The sequence below is a fragment of the Solea senegalensis genome, linkage group LG1, assembly GCF_019176455.1.
Source record: "Solea senegalensis isolate Sse05_10M linkage group LG1, IFAPA_SoseM_1, whole genome shotgun sequence".
Classification (NCBI taxonomy): domain Eukaryota; kingdom Metazoa; phylum Chordata; class Actinopteri; order Pleuronectiformes; family Soleidae; genus Solea; species Solea senegalensis.
The window spans coordinates 20,572,088-20,590,728 of NC_058021.1; the positions used below are offsets into that span (position 1 = coordinate 20,572,088).

The 18,641-nt window shown below is 42.9% G+C and overlaps 2 protein-coding genes across 2 annotated transcripts; both read left to right on the plus strand.

Annotated features, from left to right (window-relative positions):
• The first annotated feature begins 1,003 nt into the window (after nucleotides 1–1,003).
• cavin4a (caveolae associated protein 4a) lies at nucleotides 1,004–8,910 on the plus strand. Its single transcript, XM_044026947.1, has 2 exons — nucleotides 1,004–1,552; nucleotides 5,479–8,910. The coding sequence occupies exons 1-2, from the start codon at nucleotides 1,145–1,147 to the stop codon at nucleotides 6,037–6,039; spliced, it is 969 nt and encodes a 322-aa protein (XP_043882882.1). The 5' UTR covers nucleotides 1,004–1,144; the 3' UTR covers nucleotides 6,040–8,910.
• A 3,665-nt stretch (nucleotides 8,911–12,575) lies between these two features.
• On the plus strand, nucleotides 12,576–18,356 carry ift57 (intraflagellar transport 57 homolog (Chlamydomonas)). Its single transcript, XM_044026759.1, has 11 exons — nucleotides 12,576–13,029; nucleotides 13,683–13,857; nucleotides 14,409–14,527; nucleotides 14,604–14,694; nucleotides 14,970–15,038; nucleotides 15,116–15,238; nucleotides 15,373–15,444; nucleotides 15,601–15,732; nucleotides 15,815–15,877; nucleotides 17,716–17,782; nucleotides 17,879–18,356. Exons 1-11 carry the CDS (start codon nucleotides 12,875–12,877, stop codon nucleotides 18,064–18,066), a joined length of 1,254 nt encoding a protein of 417 aa, XP_043882694.1. The 5' UTR covers nucleotides 12,576–12,874; the 3' UTR covers nucleotides 18,067–18,356.
• The last annotated feature ends 285 nt before the right edge of the window (nucleotides 18,357–18,641 follow it).

Consider the following 18,641-nt stretch of genomic DNA (forward strand, 5'->3'; position numbering starts at 1 on the left):
CTGGCAAAAAGGAAGTTGAATTGAGTTTTAAGGTTTACGGTTTGCTTCGGTGAGAACGGATCGATTTTGTTTGCTCTTCCACATTTGGAAGTTTGGGTTGTAGTTCAGATGTAACAGGTTCTGCCTTTCACCAGAACCAGTAGGTCCGCCCTCAGTGGATCCTGAACGCTCAAAACCACCATGAGCTTGTAGCCTGGAAAGATTCCAGTTTTGGTGACCACATCAGTTTATCACGTCACTGACTTAACTCAAGACCAAGTAATCCTGGACTTTTATGTTCAGACGTTAGCATCAAGACTTCAAAAATTCACTTTGACTTGTTTTCATGTGGACAGAACCTAAGAACTGAAGAAGTCCGGTTACCAACAGCTAACTCCTGAAGATACCCAAGACCTGAAGATACCCAGGGACAAAGACTGAGTCAAGACCAAGACTGAGGTAGGATATAGAGTGGTCTTAACTCTGCCTTGGTCTTGGTCCGACTTTGGTCTCGATTACAACGGCAGCTTAGGATTCTTTCACGTTTTGGCAGCTCACAGGAGTGGGTGTTAAAATAGTGGCTGTCTGATGCTCTTCACTCTCTGGAAATGTCAGTCAACTCTATAAAGAGATCCAGATCTCAGTCTGAGTCAATGTTTGGACTTTGCCCCCCCACGAGGGAAGTGAAAAAAGGGCAGTGTTTAATCCCTGAAAACATTCCAGTGCTAGCACAACGCCAAAGCTGCTGCTGATGATGTACATATTTCACAGCTGCTGGCACCGACCCATGAGCAAGAAAAATTATGAATCAGTCTGCATGGGTTCAACAATGTGGATCAAGACGAAGGCGGGGATTTCCATCCTCCCTCAGTTGGAGTCGTCCCAAAATGTCCGAGTGTCGCCTTACAAAGAGTTTTTATTTTTAGCTGGAGTTCGTGTGAGCGTCGCCGCTCCCCTCATGAGAATCCAACATCCCTTTGGATGTACGCTTTTTTTAAAAAGGGGTAGGTGGAGTCTCCCCTCTCCCGTCTCCAGACCTGAGTTGGGGTGGCACCACTCTCCGGACTCTCTGCTGGTAACCCTGACGGTCCTGGTCCCCCTCCCCAAACTAAACCACGCGTCTGACACTTTAAACGCTTGGTGCGAGAATCGTCGAAACTCTGCAATGGATCAGCATAAGTATCGCACAGCGGGCGTCCAGGAGAAGCTGGAGATCGTCGGGGTGGAGGACGAGGCCGGGAACCCCATCAGCGCCCTGACTATCCTGTCCCTGCTGGAGCGTGTGGCCGGCATCATCGACAACGTCCAGTCTGGCCAGCAGCGCATGGAGGAGCGTCAGCTGGAGCTGGAGAACAACATCAAGAGCATCCAGGGCGACGTGATGAAGCTGGCCAAGGATCACGGCGACACCAGCGGCACGGTGGAGAAGCTCCTGCAGAAGACCCGCAAGGTCAGTGCCAACGTCAAGGAGGTCCGCTCCCGTGTGGAGAAGCAGAACGTACGAGTCAAAAAGGTCGAGTCTACGCAGGACGAGCTGCTGACGCGCAACAAGTTCCGAGTGGTCATCTATCAGGTGAGTGTTTGTTCAAAGGTTACATTTTTTATCGCAGAAACATTCCACTCATTTGTTCAACTGAACAGGAAGTCGGCTATTTGGAATTTGGCAATTTGCAAATGAACAAACTCACCCAAGCACGTTAATCATACCATCATAAAAAATGCGATAATTTGTACTAAATACATCAAAAGCGAAAAAAGCCATTGAAAGGTCTTGCAGATTCAAAAGGGCATGGCCATGGCAAGCATCAGAATTTGGCAAACTCTGACCATTTGCCACAAAACAGGAACTTTAACTTCGCCATACAGTAACCAATTGCCTCGAAACTTAGTACATGACACAAGAGACCGACCCTGAACACGTCCATTGACAAAGCTGTCCCAACAGGAAGTCGGCTGTTTTCAATTTAGCTGCTTTTTCGGCATGAAACAGGAAGTGCCTAACGTAACTCAGCTGTACATCGACCGAACCACTGAAGACTTCTTGTGTGAGACCAGGGGACCACCCCGAGCATAACCTGCATACAGGAAGTAGGTCTTTTGAAACCGTAAGTGCCCTGTAACTCGCTTTATAAAACTTGTCTTAGCGTGTTTATCATACCAAGATAAAAAAAACCATGTCCATTTGTACGAAACACATCAAAGGCAAAACGTTTTCAAAAGGGTTTTTTATGGATTCAAAAGGGGTGTGGCCAAAGACGTTTTTTACTTGACTTGGCGCCAAAATAAAGTAGTTGAAGATAATATTAGTGCATTCAATCAAGTTACTCGCACTTATATCTGATAAAATCCTGTGTCATGTGACCCCAAGTGAGCATTGATTGTATCTGCTCGTAGAAGCTACATGTTAGCCCTTTTTACAGTTTTGTTTTGTGGAAAAATAAGCTTTAAAGTTAACACACCCCTGTAGGAAAAATGTTGCTTGTTAATTTGTCTCTGCTTTTTCTACAAAAACATCCAACTGCAGTCTCCTGATTGGGTTCAAAGAACATTTACTTTAATTATTCAATTAAATTATTAATTCATTAATCAACATATTTCATGGGTGTATTGGTTTTTCCGACCTGGACTTCGTAACAGGACTCCGATTGAGTCACAAGATTTAAAATCCTTCAACAGTGAAGAGCTTTGAGGACATGTCTCAACACCAGCTCAATAAGATGCTTTTTTAAAGGCTTTTAACTGAAAGGACGGTTTAAAAATAAGACACTGAAATCAGTCCGCTTCAGCTCGAGGATCCAGTCCAGGTTTCTGTTTATAAACAACCGGAGCATAATTAAGTTAAGAGTAAGTGGATTCGTTCCCTTAGGCGGAACAAGGCCGCGTGCCAAGACTGAGATGAACTCAATTCATTAAGACGCATTGAGAAACTGAGCGAGGACGCGAAGACACAGTGTTACAGTGAAGCATCTGTGTCTTTATAAGACGCTGCATGTCCTCACAGAGGACGTTAATCAGGAGGAGACAAGAGCTGGAGCAAGACGTCAACACGTTGAAAAATAAACCAAAAAGACACATTATACGACTTTTTAATGACATTAAATCAGAATTAAGTGGGGTTTTCATCAGATGATGAACAGAACTCAGAGGGAAAAGTGACACTATTTTATTTAGCAATACAGAAAATTACAGCTCAATAAAACATATATTCTTTAGGTTTAAACATTTCAGCTGATCTCTGCCAGATCCTACATTCATGTCATGTTGGTTTTATTCATTTTTTAAATCTTTTATCTATTATTTACGTCAGAACTCATCACTGGCCATGCAGTGAGCGCCCCCTGCTGCTGAGACACAGACGCTCATAAGGAAAAACTGATTTTTACCAACTTACAATATCTTAAGAATACGTTCACGTCTTTATCTCACTGTGAGACAGACTTTTCCAACAGGAAACTGAAGTTTGTAAACCACTCACTCTCCCACACCAAACCTCATAAAGAAAATCAGTGATTTTAGCTGGTGGGGACACGGGAGCTGCTGGTCCTCTGCTGCCTCGTGTGGTCACTTTGTGTCACTGAGGTCAATCTGAACAAAGGCTTATGAAAGCCAAATTTTACAGAATAAGACATTAGAACTTAGTGATGGAGGCAGCAGTGGATCAACAACTCCTGTGTGCTGTGATGTTAAAATCACTGATTTTCTCTATGGGCTTTGGTGTGGGAGAGTGAGTGATTTACAAACTTCAGTTTCCTGTTAGAAAAGTCAGTGAGATAAAGACTGGCAGCCACGTTTTTAAGTGCACGGCACAGTCAGTGCTGATTATGCATGGAAATAACTGAACTATCACTTTAATAATAAGCATTACGTATTTCACATTAAATGTACAGAATCACTGTTAAACAGATGAAGTAAACTTCAGTTATTTCAGTGGTGAATGGATCGATGTCATTATTACCTGCCAGCTTGAGTTTCTGGTGTTTGTTGCTGTCGGCAGCAGCTTCCAGTCTCAACGGGTCTCCGTTTCATCCGAGTAAAAATAGACAAACTGGATCTTGCAAAGACGTCGGGGAACGGCAGCTCCGGTCGTCTCGGAGGTATATCATATTTTCTGTCGTCTAAAGGAGAAGCGCGTGCGTCTATTCCTCGTGGACGCAGGAGACAGACGAGCTGCTGCAGATCACTTTCACAGTGCAGATTAAAATCCACGCTGTGAGACATGTTGCAGCTGCACAAGAAGCCAAAGTCAAAGTTTACAGATGAAGACAGACGCAGGACGAGGACGAACATTCAGACGCAAGACAAGGACGAAGATTCAGGACATTTAAAAATAAAAAAAAGAAATAGTTTAAATACTTTTAATATCAAATATGAATATATTATAAAAATCTGCTCTGAGGTTCATTTAAAGTCCAATCTCAGAAACTTAATCAGCACCGACATGAGATTCCAAGATGGCTGCCACTTTTACAAACTCTGCTACTTTTACCGTTAATTTCAATTCTGCCATATTTGTCTCATGGTAAATGTTTCACAAACATAACACTGTTTCAAATCGCTCTTTAAACATGATGTCACACTGTTAACGTGAGGCAAACAATGCTAACTGTGGCTAAAAATGGCAAACAATGCTAACTTTGGCTAACAATATCAAACAATGCTAACTGTGGCTAACAATTCTAACGGTGGCTAACAATGGCTAACTCAAGAAACGTTTGCATCGATGTGTTTTTTTCATTTTGTCAAAGGGAGGATGGTATGGTTCTATTCCTGACGGAAACACATTAATACAAACAGTTCTGAACCAAACTGAACCAGACTGAACCACGCTGAACCAAACTGAACCACACTGAACCAAACTGAACTACACTGAACCAGATTGAACCAAACTGAACCAGGCTGAACCACACTGAACCACACTGAACCAAACTCAACCAGACTGAACCACACTGAACCAGAACCAAACTGAACCAAACTGAACCAAAACTGAACAACACTGAACCAAATTGAACCAAACTGAACCAGGCTGAACCAGGCTGAACCACACTGAACCAGACTGAACCACACTGAACCAAACAGAACCAAACTGAACCAAACTGAACAACACTGAACCAGATTGAACCAAACTGAACCAGGCTGAACCAGGCTGAACCACACTGAACCACACTGAACCAAACTGAACCAGACTGAATCCCTCTGCACCACACTGAACCAAACTGAACCAGACTGAACCAGACTCAACCAAACTCAACCAGACTGAACCACACTGAACCAAACTGAACCAGACTGAACCAAACTCAACCAGACTAAACCACACTGAACCAAACTCAACCAGACTGAAACACACTGAATCAGACTGAACCAGACTGAACCAAACTGAATCAGACTGAACCACACTGAACCACACTGAACCAGTAACTGGACAGTTGTGTGATCTTTGTTGTTTATTTCTGATCAGATTGTCCACACATACTGAAACTCTTCTGTCTTTTTTACCTGTAGGGGGAGACAGAGGTTCCATCTGTTGCCGTCACTAAGTCTCCTAAAGGCATTGGCCTGGAGGGGCTGGAGATCGAACCCGACTCCTATGACGCCCCCGCTGACCTCTCCTCCGACGAAGAGTACCTGAGTGTGGAGGAGACAGAGTCTTCTCGAGCCGCTCGCCTCAAGAAGTCAATGGTGAAGAGCACGGAGACACTGAAGGCTGCTTTCTCCAAGGAGAACATGAATAAGACCAAAGACAACCTCGGCTCCAAGTTCCACAACCTGGGCGAGAAGGTCATGCCTCCCGAGCGGCGCGAGAAGATGCACCAGGCCGGTGAGCGGCTGAAGCAGTCGGGCGAGCGGCTAAAGGACAACATTGCCAAGAAAGCTCCCAACAAAGAAACCTTTCGCATCAAGCTGAAGAAGGAGAGGGTTGTCGCTGAAGGTCAGGAGGGCGCTGAAGGCGAAGCCGAGCCCCACGACCAGGCCAAGGAGGGAGACGAGCCACAGGCGCTGAGCCAGGGCATCGCCTACACCGAGGTCACAACGGAAAGCAAGAGGGAGGGGCCAGTGGAGTAGGTCAGCGTCACCAGGAAGCAGGACACTTGACTGTGATTGGTCTACAGCAATGAAGGACATTTAGTTAGCTTGAATTAAACAGAAGAAGTGAAAGTGTTATCACTTTATGAACTGGTTATTTATTCAATCTGTGACATGAGTGAGTGAGTGAGTGAGTTAGTGAGGGCAATAATTCACCAAAACACCACCACTTTAAAGCTGCAGTGCGTAACTTTGTAAACAAATCTTTGACGAATGACTTCACACTCTCTTTCACTGTCCCTTGTGTCACCCAGCGACATTCCCCCGCTGCGCACAGAAAGTGATTTTCCCACTTAAGCTAGAGGTGGGAGAGTGCAGTTTGTCTCCGCCCGCCCCCTCTCTGCTGCTGCATACACACAAACGCTCCCCCAGTCAGGTCTGACAGGATTGTCTGTTTTCAGATGAAGGAAATAAAGACATTTTGTCAAAGTGAGGACATTTTGTCAAAGCAAGGAAATTTTGTCAAAGCGAGGACATTTTGTTAAAGTGAGGACATTTTGTTAAAGCGAGGACATTTAGTCAAAGCAAGGACATTTTGTTAAAGCGAGGACATTTTGTCAAAGCGAGGACATCGCTTATGTTCACAATGGACAGGTTACTCACTGCAGTTTTAAGCTTCGTAATTTAAGACTTGAGTCCAAATTTCAGAGACGTGCGATTGTTCAGAGGTTGTGTTGTAGTTGGTGATCGGGGTCAAAGGTCACGCGAGGTTTAGGGTCTGACAGAGAAGAGAGGACAGACATGTTGATGTAAGGTTTGCGTCTCTTGTACATATGAAGGAGACTTCAGTCCATGGAGGTCTCAGCTGGTTTCTGAGGAACTCGGACTCGACGTCAGACTGGATTCTGAGAGCGGGAGAAAAAACAAACAAACATGTAGACGTAGAAGAAGACGAGGTGAGAGTGAGACACAGCAGGACAAGGCTGCTGCACGTAGAAGCTACGGAATTTAAAACCGATGAGGAACACAGAGCGTGGTCGAGGGTTCTAAAAATATAAAGATAAATATAAATAAAATTAACGTGCATTCATTGCAACTCTGGTCAGTTTTCTTTTGGCACTTTTGAACAGAACTCAAGAACTCATGATTTTACGAACACGACATGTTTTTCGCTCCCATGGTAAAGTTAGTTTTTCATAGTTAAAGAGTTCAGGGTTCTAACCTCAGTAACAGCATACGTGATATTCTCTATATAAATAAGTCACCTGTACGTGTAAGCTACACCGTTCTGCCAGCAGGTGGCGCTATACCCACAGGCCACTTCACCTCAATTGGCGTGGCCACGCCCCTTGTTGAATCTGTTAATATTAATATTAATTGGCATGTTTTTATGTTGGTAAGATAAATGCACAAAGAAGGAAGCCAAATTCAAAATGGCTGACTTCCTGTTGAGTTGAGGTCTTGCTCCCTGTGGGCTTTTTTGTTTGTCTCGGTCTGCGACATGTCCCCACCACGTTTTGTGAAATTTGGTGCACCGGGCTTTACCTCTGGGTGCACTAAAAAAAGTGATGAAAGCGCTAACGATGAAAACACTAACATTAAAAATGCTAACGATGAAGATGATAAAAACTCTAAAACAGGATTCTCAAACTCAAATGACCTGTGGGCCACTGACTGTCTCGTCTGGTCAGTTGGGGGCCAGTCAAGTAAAAAAAAACGATTTTTGGGAAAAGCAACAGTTGCGGTGGACATTATGAGCTCAAAATTACATATCAATACATAATTACATATCGTATTAATTGCTTTTTTTATATATACTCTTGCCTCGTGTGAGCTTTTCTGTCTTTTATCCATTATTCTGTATAGCACTTTGGTCCACTTTGTTTGTTTTGTGCTTTACAAATAAAGTTGGATAGGATTGGATAATTTCAAAATATAAGAGCTTGTTGTAATATGCAACAATAAAACAAAAACATATTTGTGATGCAAAATTAATCTATTGATTTAAAAATAAAAACATATAGAAATAACTCGTTACAACTTGATATCGTTTGACGGGCCACATGAAATCGATTGGAGGGCCACATGTGGCCCCCAGGCCGCCAGTTTGAGACCCCTGCTCTAAACGGTGAAAACGCTAACATTCAAAGCGGTGATGATGAAAACGTTGACGCTACTGTAAACATCAGAAGGGCGGTGCTCAACAGTAACAAATGATAACTTATTATTAAAATTTTATATGGTTCGTGAAAATAGAGGAGTAACTTTTCATGAAAGACTTTCAGTATTAGCCCCATCGTAACGCAATGCTACGCTACTGTCATTACTTTACACGACGAGTAACCACTCAAATATGACAATGAATTTACGATCTATGTACTCCGGTCTGGTGCAAATTACAAGCTGCAAACTAGCTCGGAAATTGCGACGTAAGTGGTGCGACCCAACCCTGAACTCTGTACAACTAAAATGACAACGTATTAACTCACCGATCTTCCATGGGCTCCGCCTCTTTTTGAAAGCCTAAACAGGTTGTATGAACACAAATTACTCAGCGCTGATCTCGTAATCGCAGTAAACATGTCGCCATGTGATGGCGCCACTTTCACTTTACGTTCTGTTTTATTCTGAAGGTCACGTCACACGAACATTACTTTAACAGATTTCAGAGAATCCGATCTTTGCTGCCAGAGGCTTTTTTTCTCTTTTTTTTGCACTGCTGCTTTTTAGTGTATTTTTATTATTTATTTATACTTTATTCTCCAGTTTTTGCGGCTTGTTAGTTTTAGGCGCAAATCTTTTAAATTTCTTTCTATTCTGCCATTTTATGTTTAGCGCAGCATCTTATTGTGAAAGACACACTTCCAGCTTTGGTAACTTTCTGTATCGTTGTTGCTGTTGGTGAGTGGATAAACGCTGTGTTCCAGTTGTACTCAGAAGTCGTAACTCGGAACAACTGACTTGTTTTAGTATAATCATTTCCACCGTCACCAGTAGGGGGCAGTGTGGTGTGTTTTTGAAGTTGCTATCTCTGTGTACACTCGAAACACAGAAATAACAATTGATATATTTTTTTGGTGTGAAAGTTTTAAAAAGGTTTCATTTCTTACATGTGTCTCACCTTTTTCACTTTGAATCAGTTTCTTTTTTGTTGTTGTCATTTTTCATCTGAACCCAGCGTCGGTCGGCCGACTGAACCCTGTGTGTGTTTTGTTTTGTACAAATAAATAAAGTTGTGTTGAAACCAACGTGTACCTGTGGAGACGTCTTGAAAACAACATACACCTTCACATGTTTGACAAAAATCTAAATTTTATTACACACAAAAATCAGTGATTTTATCATCACACACACAGGAGTTGTTGATCCACTGCTGCCTCCATCACTAAGTTCAAATGTCTCATTTTGTAAACTTCGGCTTTCATGATCCCTCTTTCAGATTTACCTCTGTGACACAAAGTGACCACACGAGGCAGCAGAGGACCAGCAGCTCCAAAGTCCCTGTGAGCTAAAATCACTGATTTCCTCCATGGACTTTGTTGTGAGAGAGTGAGTGGTTTACAAACTTCAGTTTCCTGTTGGAAAAGTCTGTCTCACGTTGACATAAAGACATGAATGTCTGATGTAGATTGTGTTAAGTGAGTCTCCTGTTGGTGACTCTGTCCTGCTCAGCTGCTGCGTCCGATCTCAGCTGCAGCTTTTTATAAACCTGACAAACTCAGAAAGACGACACCGTGGCGACATCAACCTCTCCCACAAATACCAGCAGGCACCTGTGCTTTACTGTTACCGGGTTGTCACAGCAACAGCACCCATCAAAGCCTGAGGAGAAGTGGAGCCAAATGAAATACAAGAATTTTACCCTTTCTTCAGACCAGCGAGTCTCTTCTTCTGCATCAGTGACGCCATCTGAAAAAAAGCTCCACAGTTTAGATTTTCATCAGAGCTGATGAGCGAGCGGCAAACGCCACTCTGGAGTGATTTCATTCAGCTCTGTGTTTGTCATGCATCAGCTGAGCTCTTCATACAAACATGTCCAAGAGAGGAAAAGGCCTCAAGTGTTTGAAGGAGAGCAGGGAACATTTTCATCTCCTCCTCTCCACACTTCCCTTCTTCTTTGTTGGCTCAGAGCGATCGAACCGCAGAGACTGACTCATCAAATGTGTTCTTGCTGCAGTTGTAGAATGGTCATCAGTGCTTTCACACGTACAATACTCACTTACATTTGTCATTGGAACAGGAGGGAGAGTGGAGAGCTGCAGTGTGACTGTGTCACCTGAGAGGATCGCTGCACATCCTCAAACCGATAAACTAAAGTCATCTCATGGCGCTTTTCCACGACACATTCCTGGCACGGCTCGTCGACACGTGAAACCCACGTGACAAACACAAACGAGTGACTTGTAAAGCAGTTGTTTTGGGTGAAAGTATATCATTAGAATCATTAATTCAGATGAGTTGACAGAATGGTTCAGTCCTTCAGTCACTGAAGTGAAATATGTTGGAGATGAATGCATGTTTTCAGGATTTTTAAGTCTTTTTAACTTTGATCTACAGTTGGACATTGTTGCTTCAATGTCACGCTCATGACTCTTCAGTGACATCACTCTCTGACCAATCAGAGGCCGGCAGAACCTCGACAGAGCAGGAACTGAAAAAACAGCAGGTACCAGGTTCTATCACTGATGGACAAGAAAAGGAAAACCGCGCCGAGTCGAGCCGTGTGTTGGAAAAGCGTCATGATTCTGTTTATCATCTACTCTTAATCACAGAGATGCTGAACCCATTACAGCTGTTTTTGTTTAGACGACAGAAAGAGCCCTGGACTAAAACATCTACAGACAGGCTTTTAAAGGAACACTTCACCAATTTGCACGTGGCTATGTTTTGCTAGAATAACAGTAGTATTCTTTTTAAGTTGTGCTTCCCTTCCTCAGTTTTCCACTGAGTTGTAAAAAATCTTTTTTTCTCTTTCCACCGTTTGCCCTAAACTGACGCGCGTCATTTGACTCATCTGCCCCGTGTTCACGATGTCAGTATGAATCAGCTCGTTAATACACCAATAATAAGTTTGAAAATAATTCCTAAATGAGCGATGAATAAATAAATAAAACCTGCTTTGTTGTAATATATTAATAAATGTAAATGTAAGAAAACCCATCATTGCCTTCATTTATTTACATTTCTCATATAGTTTTCGTTTGGTTCCCTGACAGTAGCCGTCCCTGAGACGTCACATGACCGTGCTTTGCTGTGCTCGTACACAGCTGTCACGTCACTCTGGGAAATAAGATATTTCTGGGCTTTTTGTGGCCTTTAGGAAGGTTTTACAAACGTGAAACTCCATGAATTAAAATATAGAATATAAAGATCTATACATCCCTGTGTCCATGTCTCGAGGTGTCCTGTGAACAGTTTTATAGGTGTCTCTTTTACTATTTTACTATGGTCAATGGGAAAATTGCTTTTTGGGCCCATGAGTATTTTTTGTTGCAGTACCACGAGTGGCCATCATGACAAAACTGTCTTCAAGGCAGAGGGGGCGGAGCTCTATCCAGTTCTTATAATACATCCATGGGTTCGAACATTGAGACCATATGCTTGAGACAGCCAGACTGTCGCGGGGCAGTGAGCGCAGTGCATTCTGGGAGTTGTTGTCGTTCATCTACATGAGCCAAAATGAAATTTTTCTGCCTTTCTCGTTAAAGAAGGTACTTGCTACCACATAGATGACACTCCCAATTTGAATTAGAATTGATTTTAAGACCTCTATCTATCTATCTACCTATCTATCTATCAATCTATTGAAATATCTGACTTAGGTGAACACATTAACACAGCTACATTCTGTCACAAATATGTTTAAAGATGTACACTTCATTGCATTGAGGAGCAGAAGGCTTCCTCAGGATGGGCTGGAGTTTGGGTTCACATGTACGACAGGTTTATATTGAAGAGTAGATTCAGACTCAGACTGATTTTTTTGGACTAAGTTAAAGATGTGCATTCCATTGCGTTAAATGTGTAACCAGGAAATTCCTCATGGGGGTCACGAGCATAACCCAGGACAGTTTTTACACACATTTATGGGTCAGACCTGGGTCAGTCCTGGATAAAGAAGGCTTGTTAAAGAAACAAAGATACTTCCTATGTTGGAACTAAGGGGTACCAAGATCAAACCTGTTGCTGATTCTTTAATGTTTACGATCATGTGTTGTATAGGAAGAGGAGGTTCGAGAAACCCTTAAAAGTATGGACCTGCTCCTATGCAGGTAGAATTGTTCAGAGATTTGGCAGGAACACATTTTCGCGAGATGCTGCAGCGCTCGGTCTGACGCCTGACTTACCAAATAAAATCCCTTTTGTTCGGTACGAGTCCTGTGTCAGAGAGGTTTCTTTCTACACCATCAACTCGTCACCTATCATTCGTAAGAAGAAGGAAGCCTGACTAAAAAAACAATACTATCTATCTAGCTAGCTTGCTAGCTTTTAATTTGAACGGTTGAACCCGGAAACAATGACAGATGAACAAGAAAAAGCTCTTATTGTGAAGAAGCTCCAGGGCGGACTTCCGCTGCTGGTGCTAGAGTGTTAGCACACAGTGACGCGTTCAGCTGGTCTCGTCGGAGGACTTCGGTGACGTCCGCAGTTGTGTTTATTCGGACGTGTTTGCGTGTTTTCTGTGTGGATATTGATTCACTCTTTTGACACACGAGTGAAATTCTAGTGACAAACACGTAGTTAAGCTAGCGGTAGCCCCCTGGCTGGCTAGCTTTAGCTGTTAGCTCCCCGTTGCCCTAACAACGGGGCCAAACAAAATCGGCCATAACGAGCTGACGGCTAACTGAGAGAGTCGTTGTTGTTGACGACGATTATGGCGGACGACGGCAGGGGGGCTGATGAAGAGGAGCGCGGCCCTGGAGCGGCTCAGCACGTGTTTGTGTTGATGGAAAGTTTACTGGAAAAACTCAAGGTGTTGAGTTATGAAGAGGAGATTCTGAGCAAACACAACATGAAAAACCTGTCCAGGTGAGACGTGACGTCACTCAACGGCTAGTAAAAATGAACTGAGATAGTTTATAATCTAGTTAGGCTTTTTTATCTACAGCATGTTGAGTTTAGACCAGTGTTTCCCAACCCTGGTCCTCAGGGAACACTGCCCTGCATGTTTCAGATGTTGCCCTGCTCCAACCAGATTGAAATGGTCAGCTTATCAACAACCTCTGCAGAAGCCTGGTAACGAGCTGAATCATCTGAATCAGGTGTGTTGGAGCAGGGCAGCATCTAAAACATGCAGGGCAGTGTTCCCTGAGGACCAGGGTTGGGAAACGCTGGTTTAGAGTCGCAGCTTCAGGATGCATTCAAGAAACCTTGTAAATGTTGTCACTTCTTTAAACCCTCCTGCAGTTTACAGATGAAATGTTTGCTGCTGCCACCTTGTGGTAATATTGGCTCCACAAACGATGAACGAAGAAGATTGTTTACCTCTTTAATTTGTGTGATGCAGTAAATGATGTTACAGGTATTAAAATCTGAGAGAATTATTTTTGCATATTGTTCATTTCTACTTGTGCCCATGTTTGCAAAATAAAGTGACATCACAGAAGCAAAACAAAGAGTAAATAAAAACAGGGCCAGGTGTTTTTGTTGCCGACACTCTTCTCTTTGTTTTCTCTTCTCAGACATTATTTTGTCTCCAGTCCATATCTGGCTTCTAACCCTGGTGAGCAGTTCTACATGTTCACCATCATCGCAGCATGGCTCATCGACGCTGCGGGGAGGCCGTTCACCGAGCCGCAGGAGTCCGACGAGCCCAACGCCACCGTGTCCAACATCCTGGCGGAGCTGCGAGCTTTTGTAAGCAACACAGGATCATCAGCACATCCTGAAATAGGAAGTAAACTTTTAAAATAAAATGCTGTAGCTGCAGGTGCTAAGGTGGCTCCAGTAAAACCAGACTCCTGTCACTTATTAAAATCTACGTCAGTTTAGGTCTACGCTATCTACGTCACATGATCACGTCTTTATCTCACTGTTAGACTTTTCCAACAGGAAACTGAAGTTTGTAAACCACTCACTCTTCCACACCAAACCCCATAGAGAAAATCAGTTATTTTAACATCACACACGCAGGGATGGAGGCAGCAGTGGATCAACAACTCCTGACTTCAAATGTCTGATTCTGAATTCGGCTGTTGAAATATTTAATTTAGACTTAACTCAGTGACACAAAGGGACCACACGAGGCAGCAGAGGACCAGCAGCTCCTGTGTCCCCACCAGCTAAAATCACTGATTTTCTCTGTGGACTTTGGTGTGAGAGAGTGAGTGTTTACAAACTTCAGTTTCTTCAGGGTTTTTTTGTTCAGTAGATTTGTGATACATTGTGTGTGTGTGTGTGTGTGTCAGGGTGTTAAAGTGGATTTCCCACCCTCCAAACTGAAGTCTGGATCAGGCGAGTACGTCTGCTTGGTTCTGGACCGCCTGGCCGAGGAGGCCCTGAGGAGACGGGGCTTTTCCTTCAGAAGGTACATGAGATGTTTGTCCTCTCTCTTTTCTCTCTCCTCCTTTCACCCTCTGATTTTGTTTGTTTGTTTGTTTCAGACCAACCTACCCGACAGAAACCACAGAGGAAGAGTCTGTGATGGAGGACGACGCAGAGCTCACACTCAGCAAAGTGGAGGAGGAGATGATCGTAAGTGTCAAATTGTTTGTACTCATATTAAACACTCAGAGCTAGAGCTGTAACTAAGGATTATTTCCATAATCTAGTTCATCTGTTATTTTCTTGATTAATCGAATAGTTAGAATAGAAATTATGACATTTCTCAAATGTCTTGTTTTTGTCCACAAACACAAAATTATTCAGTTTCAATGATTTCTTTGTTTTTGTGGAGCAAAGAAAGTAGAAATTAGAGATAAAGACGTGATATTGCCTAACTTCTTGTGTCTTTTGTTGATAATTTCCAGGACGAGCCTGATGAGGAGGAGGAGAACATGATGGATCTGGAGGCTCTGAAGTTACGCTCGACCAGGGCTGTGAGTTCACCCTGAAATACCGTCATCGGAAGACTTTTTTTTTCTGAGTCTTGGTTCTGAACCTCTCGCTCTCACAGGAAATGGAGACGTCATCTAAACCAGACGAAATCCTGGAGGCGACGGTGGATGTGGCTGAGTGGAGCCTGGAGGTGGAGAGAGTTCTGCCTCAGCTCAAAGTCACTGTCAGGATGGACAACAAGGTACAGCCTCAGCACCTGAGCGCCACCTGCTGGTGTTTTTAATCCCCATAGACCAGCTTCACCGTTCACCTGAAAATCAAAACGTCAGTGTTGGCTCCAAGTTTCCCAGCATGCTCTTTGTTTCCTCCCAACAGGACTGGAGGATCCACGTGGACCAGATGCATCAACATCGAGACGGGATCAGGTCTTCACTCAAAGAGGCCAAGGTGTGTTCACTGACCTGCTGCTGCGTCACACATGCACGCACACACACACACACTTGATGGACATACATTAACAAAAGTGAAGTGTATATATAATGTGTGTGTGCTTGCGTGGGTGTTTACGTGCATGTGTGTGGGTGTGCCTGTGTGTGCGCTCAGAGTTTCCTGGACAAACTGCAGGACGACATCAGCAGGAGTCTGGAGAAAGTGAGCAGCAGAGAGAAGTACATCAACAACCAGCTGGAACATCTGATCCTCGAGTACAGGAGCGCCCAGGCTAAACTGAGCGAGGTCAGCACACATACGCACACACACACACACACACACACACTCACACTCCTTTGTTCTCAGAAACATGTTTTTTCTGCCTCAGGTCAGAGAGCGATACCAGCAGGCGAGTGGAGGAGTCACTGAACGCACCAGGGTCCTGGCTGAGGTCAGTGAACGCACCACTGGAGGAGGAGGAGGAGGAGGAGATTGTTTAAATTCACAATCACTTTCAGTAGGCGCCATCGTGTGGCAGTAACGTGTCACTGCACTGAGCTTTAGACATGAAAATTCATGTCTAAAGCTAAAGATGAACATAACATAAAGATGAACATAACATGTACAATGAATTTAACAACACTTTGGTTAGATCACATTAGCTATAGTTTGTGGCATCTTTGTAAACCACTCACTCTCCCACACCAAAGTCCACAGAGAAAATCAGTGATTTTAACATCCCACACACAGGAGTTGTTGATCCACTGCTGCCTCTGAGTTCAGATGTCTTATTTTGTCACTTAGGCTTTTTAAATAATTCTCTCAGATTGACTTCAGTGATACAAAGTGACCACACGAGGCAGCAGAGGACCAGCAGCTCCTGTGTCCCTGCAGGCTAAAAACACTGATGTTCTCTCTCGACTTTGGTGTGGGAGAGTGAGTGGTTTACAAACTTCAGTTTCCTGTTGGAAAAGTCTGTAACAGAGTGAGATAACGTTTATTTTAGATAAAGACTTATTTTATTATTTTATATACAGTTATGTTCATAATAATAGCAGTGTGTTTTAAAAAGGTGAGTAAACCTCAAAATTCTTCAAATAAATTGTATTTTAATGAACACAAATGCATTGGGGACACTGCACATTCTATTTCAAAGCAAAGCAAGCAAAGAAAATTAGAAAAAGTAATTGAATTTGATAATATTTTACAAATAGTCAAGAAATATAATGTTCAAGAAAATAGCAGTGTTGACATCTTTCTTTACAAACTCAAAAATGTACTGTATAAACTAAGAGATGCTTGAAGATTCAACTTTCCTGAGAATCATAAACTAATAATTAGTTGCATAACCACGGTTTCTGATAACTGCTTCACATCTGTGGTACGTGGAGTCGACCAACGTCTGGCACCGGGACAATTGTACTACGTTCCACAATTCCTCTGCATTTCTTGGTTTTGCCTCATGAACAGCATTTTTTGTCAGCCCACAAGTTTTCTATGGGATTAAGGTCCAGGGATTGTGCTGGCCACTCCATTACTTGAATTCTGTTTGTCTGTAACCATGATTTTGCTCGCTTGCTGGCGTGTTTGGGGTCATTGTCTTGTTGAAACACCCATTTCAAGGACATTTCCTCTCCAGCATACATCAACATGACTTCTTCCAGTATTCTGATGTACTCAAACTGATCCATGATCCCTGGTATGTGATAAATAGGACAACACCATAGTACCAGAAACATCCCCATATCATGATGCTTGCACCACCATGCTTCACTGTCTTCACTGTGTACTGTGGCCTGAATTCAGTGTTTGCAGGACGTCTGACATACTGTCTGTGGCCCTTAGACCCAAAAACTACAATCTTACTCTCATCAGTCCACAAAATATTACGCCATTTCTTTTTAGGCCAGTCAATGTGTTCTTTGGCAGATTGTATCCGCTTCAGCACATGTATTTTTTTTAACTATGGGACTTTGCGGGGGCTTCTTGCTGGTAGCTTGGCTTCACATACACGTCGTCTGGTTGTTACAGTACTCACAGGCAATCTTTGATCTTCTTTGGCTGAGCCTTTGCAGTGTAGAAGTTGAAATTCTAACAAAAACAGTGATTTATCTTGCTAGTGATGTGGGACTGCTATTATTTTGAACATAACCGTATATATATTCATATATACTGTATATATATTTTATCTGAATCTTTGAAGTGGCTAAAACTATGTAAACATGTCTGTGGATGAATAATAACTGTACACTTTTGTTCTAACGTTCAGTTCCTCTGTCTGTGTTTCAGATCAGTGAGGAGCTGGAGAAGGTGAAGCAGGAGATGGAGGAGAAAGGCAGCAGCATGTCCGATGGAGGTGAGACTCGTTGCTTGACTCGTTCGCTTGCACCGCCGCTCCGTCATGTTCACGTGTGTGTTTGTTCTCCTCTGCGTCCGTCCATCCGTCCCTCAGCTCCGGTGGTGAAGATCAAGCAGAGTCTGACGAAGCTGAAGCAGGAGATCGTTCAGATGGACGTGAGGATCGGCGTGGTGCAGCACACGCTGCTGCAGGCCAAACTCAAAGAGAAGTCCAACATGACGCGCGACATGCACGCCACCAACATCCCCGAGTCCACGGTTGGTGCCGGGCCCTTCACGTGACGCAGGACACACAAATCACCAGAGGAAGTCTTAAAAAAACACTAAAACATTTCACTTATTTATTCTTTTTTGTACATGGACATAAAATCAATTTTGATACAAAGTAGTGATTAAAAAATATCTCTGAATAAAAATAAACTTTATCCTTGTATCATTGAAAACCTTGTTATTGCAGTAAGTAGTCACCAGGTGTCACCAGCGGACAAAAACTGAGTTTTAGTTTGCACCAAACCTGGAAACATCCGGTGTGTGCCCTTGAAAATAAAAGCTCATGGATACGTGCCCTCTAATGGTGAGTAATGAGCTTGAATTTATCGTTAATTGTGTGATTGATGATTGTAACTAATGGAGGTTTGCATATTTATGATTGTCACATTTAAACACTTGTGTATGTATATTTGTAAAAGATAAAACACTAAAAACTAGAGGAAAAGCTTTAAGCATATTATAAAAGTATTATGATGCTTATAAGTTAAAATATTAACACAAATTGTGTATTTAGCTCATATGTTTTTTTAGATACACAAAAAACATCTTTTATCCACTTTAACAAAATAATTTTGTCATAAAATCCA

Excerpts from the sequence above, each read along its gene's own strand:
- cavin4a (XM_044026947.1), top strand. The coding sequence starts at position 1,145 with ATGGATCAGCATAAGTATCGCACAGCGGGCGTCCAGGAGAAGCTGGAG. Across the intron at positions 1,553-5,478 it reads TCCGAGTGGTCATCTATCAG|GGGGAGACAGAGGTTCCATC; the intron begins GTGAGTGTTTGT and ends TTTTACCTGTAG.
- ift57 (XM_044026759.1), top strand. The coding sequence starts at position 12,875 with ATGGCGGACGACGGCAGGGGGGCTGATGAAGAGGAGCGCGGCCCTGGA. Across the intron at positions 15,039-15,115 it reads AGTTACGCTCGACCAGGGCT|GAAATGGAGACGTCATCTAA; the intron begins GTGAGTTCACCC and ends TCGCTCTCACAG. Across the intron at positions 15,878-17,715 it reads GCACCAGGGTCCTGGCTGAG|ATCAGTGAGGAGCTGGAGAA; the intron begins GTCAGTGAACGC and ends TCTGTGTTTCAG.